Consider the following 5,613-nt stretch of genomic DNA (forward strand, 5'->3'; position numbering starts at 1 on the left):
TTTTTTTTTTTTTTTTTTTTTGAGATAATAAAGTATTAAAAAATCTTTTTATTTTTTTCTATATAATAAATTATGTATTTTTTTCTTTCTTTCATAAAATCCAAAATACGCAATTTTTGGTTTTGAAATGAATTTAGAAATGTAAATCTAATATAAGATTCTTTTTAAATGTGCTAATCATATTTTAGTTATTTATTCCTTATTTTTCCAGTCAAACTTCAGAACGTGATTCATTAGATGATAATACTACAACCAGTACTACATCTCCACAACCAATTGAACGTTCAACAACAACATTATTTATTAAAAGGTAACTGAAAATGATTTGCTTAGAACTTGAATGACTATAATTTTTTTTCATTTTATAAAATTAAAGTAGATTATTTGTATATGCAATTGTTTCATAAAACCAAGTTATTTATTAAAATTTTCAAGTTTTAGTATAATTATAATTGACACTTGTAATTTATATAATGTTTCATGCAGCAATGATTGTGCAATTCATACTGATTCAACAAATGATTATTGTGAACGTACAAGAATAACAGTGAAAAATTTAGAAACTACAGAATTATGAGATGAAGCACATCTGATAGTAACCAGAAAGACTTATCTACATAGTATTGCTCAAACTTTGCAAAATACAACGATTAGTCTAATATTATAGAACTTAATTATCGAATATAATTTACCATAAAATATTAAATATTATTGAATATATTCCTATGTAAAAAACATAACAATATGATGAAATTTTTAAATGCTTTAACGGCGATGTGTAACATTTTTTATATTCTATTATTTCGTATCATAAGTTTTATCTATATTATTTTTTACACAAATCTTTTTATACTTTATTAATTCACAAAATAATAGGATGACTTTAAATTTTGAAAACGACTACTTCGATGTCAACAAATTCTCTCACGTAAATTCTTATACTTCCTAATTAAATCACTATACATGAAGAATGTGCATTTTTTACTTGTGTGTTATTACTATGAAAATATTATGTCCAATTTAAAAATGTCACGAAGTATCATTTACAATTTTGACTAACAATCAGAGTCGGCACTTGGAGTGTGTGATATGTACCTCTGCACTTTAAAGGGCTTCATAAACTAAGTAGATGTGTAAAAGAAAAATAAAAATAATTTTTTTTTGTAATGGAAAATAGCAGCATAAAATTATTTCGTATAATGTCCCGCTATTTCTAATGCTGGTCCAGCCAACAGCCATACATTTTATTTAAAATATTTATTTTTGTTCATTTCCTTATATTTTTATTATTAATTATAATTAAAAATAGATAAGTACATAAATTATTACAATACATTTATATGTGTAATTTTTTTTTATAAATTGTTATTTTATATTGTAAAATGTATATAGTTTAAATCAAAAGTTTTTTTTAATAAATATAAAAAATGGAATACAATATTGTATTTATTGATGACACACAGACATTTAAATTTCATAAATTTATAAAATAAATTTTGTTAAGTGATTCCGGACATATCATCACCCTGGAAAAATTTATATTAATTGCTTTAAAAACTTATTAATATGATCTAACTGGAGTTATAGTGTTGAGAAGAATAAAGTGGGTGTATCCCTTCAATATAAAAAAATGGAACATATATTAGTAGACTAAAAAAATCCAGCACAGGGGGGTCGCGGCACAGTGGTGACGTAACATAGTTGGATCAAGTATAATGATATCTGACAGTAATTAAAATCACTATAAAAAAAAAACGCTTCGATGCAAATCTTTAGATAGTTTTTGTTGCGTACGAGGCAGCTAGACCGTAGGACGGCTATTTGTGCACCGCACTAGAATGCCGTTTGAACTTAAGCCTGTTTAATAAAACGTTAATGTTGATGTGGGAGTGGGTCACCTAGGAGATGACGGCTAACTATACATCCAATAAGTAATTGAGAGTAGACAATAATTAAATAACAAATAATCACATATATTAGAAATTCCTCATAGAATATCTTAAATTTAAGGGGTAACGGGGGGCCCTTAAATACTAGTGCGAAGCGAAGCGACATAAAACATATAGTTAATCTCAATTAGAACAAACAATAATTAACATTAAAAATAATATAAAACTCAGCTGTATAGATGACGCTGTTGATGATGATGAGTGGACTGTATGAGATCTTATGGTAATGGTGTCGAACATTTGAGTATGAAGAGTCAGAGTGTAAATCCAGGTACGTAATGGCAGATGAGAACAGACCGCGAAGAGGCGACTACATCAATGAAGATATTTAGTGATGGTCAGGGCCCAATCACTAGTGGCGTGCAAGGGCACGTAAACTTTGAGCACAAGGGTGCAATAAACAAGAAATAAAAAACTATGCCGTACAATGGCCGAATAATTTACTATTCAAGCGAAGGCGTTTGCAACAGAAAAAAGTGACATGTAAAACAATACGACTCACTGACTTATGACAATGAACTGTACACGGATGACAATCGACACGGAGGTCATCGATTTGTCGTGATGGGTGGGCAAGGGGGTGAGTAAAGTAAGATGCTGGTGATCAGCTGTCCCACGAAATAATATAATCAATGATCTTTGTAACAACTGATCTAGTTGAGATCCTTCTAAAGGTGTTCTGTACCATACAGTGTTTAATTTTAAAAAAATGGTGGATTATTCCAAAAGCTACATGATCTGCTAGTTCCTTATTAATATCCTCATTAAGATAAAATATGCCGAATGAAAAAAGGGATTATTAAAAAATATTATTTCTCATAAAAAAAATTGTGATGATCCATACACTTTTCAATAAGTTATAGCATTTTAAAATTAAAAATATAAAAAAGAATTTTTTTACAAAAATCGTATTCTTTTTATTAACTTTGATGTCTGCTTTCACCATGAAGATAAAATAAAGTCCGAAATTTTTTTTTTTCCATAAAAAAGTATATTAGCTTTAATTTAAGATATATATAAAAGTGTCAGTATTTCCGGAACATTTTCAAAAGTAAAGTTGAAAAAGTTATTTTGAATTTCTCCTGTAGGCAGGTAAAGATTTATTGCGTCAGATTTATAAACAAAATGATAAGTAAATACTTCATGCATTCATAAAAAAAATTGTATTTGTATATATACATTTTTCAAAAAGTTATGGCAATTTAAGTAAAAAAAATTGTAGAAAATTAGCGATTTTTAAAATTGTAATTTATTTGGAGGTTTCTCCCATTTACGGAGAACGAGGGAAATTTTTTCAATTTTAAGGGCAATGTTTCGACTAGATACTAGATTTGTGATCTTTCGACGTATCGTTGAAAGAAATCGGTTCGGTAAGAGCTGAGAAAATGTGGTAACAAACACAAAAAATAAAAAAAACACATCATAGTAAAACCAATACCTTCTCAGCTTCGCATCGAAGCTAAAATATTTTTACGCTACTGTATATTTCAACAAATTTGCAAAAATTTGGTTTCTTTTAAAATGGTTCAAACGAAATTTGTAAATGCATATAAATCTGGATCTAGCTATATGCAAAAAATTAGAATTAAGATCGGAAATCACTACATCAACCTTCTTCCTTTACTGCTTGAAATGAAAATTTCCTTATCATTTATATGTTATATTTTTATTAAAACCTTTTCTTGCTAATATATATTAAGTTTTTGGTATTTAAAACGTTTTTTTAAATTTCATTTTGTTTAATGTTATAAGAACATTGAAAAAATTGTTAAACCTTTTTTTAAAATGACTGATATTTGATTTTTTATTTTATTTTATATATAACTATTCGATGGTTTTACTTAAAATAAATAAAGAAGAAATAAAAAATTTCCTGATTCTTAATAAATAGGGGAAATTTCTTAACAACTTACCAATTTTAAAATCGATAAAATTCGAAATTTTTTATTTTAACTTTTAACCACTTTTCACCAAACCGATTTCTTTCAACGATACGTTTGGAAGAAAACATTGAAAAGATCACAAATCTAGTATCTAGTCGAATATATTACCCTCAAATATTGAAAAAATTTACCTCGTTCCCCCTAAATGATGGAAACCTCCAAAATAATTACAAATTTTAAAATCGCTAATTCGAAATTTTTTCAATTTTTTTTACTTAAAACTGCCATAACTTTTTCAAAAATGAACAAATCAATATAATTTTATTTATAGATGCTTGATGTCTTTACTTATCATTTGGTATATTTTTTTTCTATGCACAGTAACCGCCAATGTTATAAAATGTTATTTTTGTGTAAAAAAAATCTTAGATTGTCATGTTTATTTTGCTACTTAAATGCTTTTTTTTCAATTATTAATGCTCATACTTTAGGTCAAATAGTTATTTAGTCATATAGGAGGGGAGTTAAGTACCCTTATTTAATCAATCCCTTTATCAAAAACATAATAATTATGTTAATTATAAATATTTTCAAGAAGAATTTTTGCTGCTTATATATTTATATATTATATTGCCGAGATGTAAAAAACAAGAGAGTTCCTATAAATATTTAGTCGCTTTCTTAAGAGCAATATCTGTAAATTTACAACTTTTTACAAAGAACACAGATTAATAAATATGGAACTAAATTAACAAATAAATTAAAAATTAAAATGAATAAAATTATTTATTAGAAAAACTATACATTTAAAATATAAATATGTTGAAATAGCTTAAAACATGACTACGTATTTTATTTAAAATAAAATTTACCATTAGCTACAAAACAACAAGAATATTGTTGAATTGACTCTAATTTTGAGTTATAATATATTTCGATATTTTGTACTAGTAACCACGAACTAGTAATCATAGACAAGTTACTACGTTACTTTATTGAAAGTATCGAATATACTACTAACATTTTTTAGCAATACTTTTGGATCAACTACTAAATAATATTATTATCTAGTTAAAACTACGATATCAAGTGTTTATAAAGAACGAACATTTTAAAAAATGTAATAAGTTTTTAACAAAACTCCATGGAAGCTTATGTAGGCAATTAATAAATTATTAAAATATAAATTTTTCATATACATATAATATTCATTATATTATATTATATTATATGTAAACAAGATTATTAAAGAACAATATTAACTATCGGTTGATTGGGGTTCAATATTATATTGAAGTTGGATATACTGTGTTATTTTATACTTAGATATCCTAATGCAGCACAGGAAAAAATCCAGACATCCCCAAGAATGATTTTATATTGTACAAACAATTTTATGTGTTATATTAGTTATTATTTTTTAATATTACACACTTAGGAATTAATCACTAATAAAATTGCACAAGACAATTTTTACAGCACATATTTGTTATAGAAAAATTAGTTTTCAAATGGATCTCTTAGATGTTAAAAAATAAGTTACTGTTAGATAAAATTTTGTGGATCGACTGAAAAAACAGTTAACTAACAGTTTTTTGATTTGATGAAAATATTTTGTAATTATTGGATAATTAAAAAATAAAATTCTCAAAGATAAATATATATTCTAACAATAGAGAAAACTTTTTCAAAAATGTACATTTGTATTAAACACTATTAATTTTATGTTACTTAATGAATGACTATTATCATTCGAGTATTAATAACATATGTCAAATGTG

At 25.6% G+C, this 5,613-nt stretch overlaps 1 protein-coding gene across 2 annotated transcripts in view; it reads left to right on the forward strand.

Annotated features, from left to right (window-relative positions):
• The window catches only part of LOC126896295 (cadherin-23), a 34,567-nt gene extending 33,157 nt beyond the window's left edge, over positions 1-1,410 (forward strand). For both annotated transcript variants that reach the window (XM_050668949.1, XM_050668948.1), the window contains 2 exons: positions 212-310; positions 487-1,410. In XM_050668949.1, the coding sequence (XP_050524906.1) occupies positions 212-310; positions 487-577 (190 nt within the window). In that variant the 3' untranslated portion in view covers positions 578-1,410. The remainder of the gene's footprint in view (positions 1-211; positions 311-486) is intronic.
• The last annotated feature ends 4,203 nt before the right edge of the window (positions 1,411-5,613 follow it).

This window comes from Daktulosphaira vitifoliae, unplaced genomic scaffold (assembly GCF_025091365.1).
Source record: "Daktulosphaira vitifoliae isolate Bord-2020 unplaced genomic scaffold, ASM2509136v1 Scaffold_1, whole genome shotgun sequence".
NCBI classification, from domain to species: Eukaryota; Metazoa; Arthropoda; class Insecta; order Hemiptera; family Phylloxeridae; genus Daktulosphaira; species Daktulosphaira vitifoliae.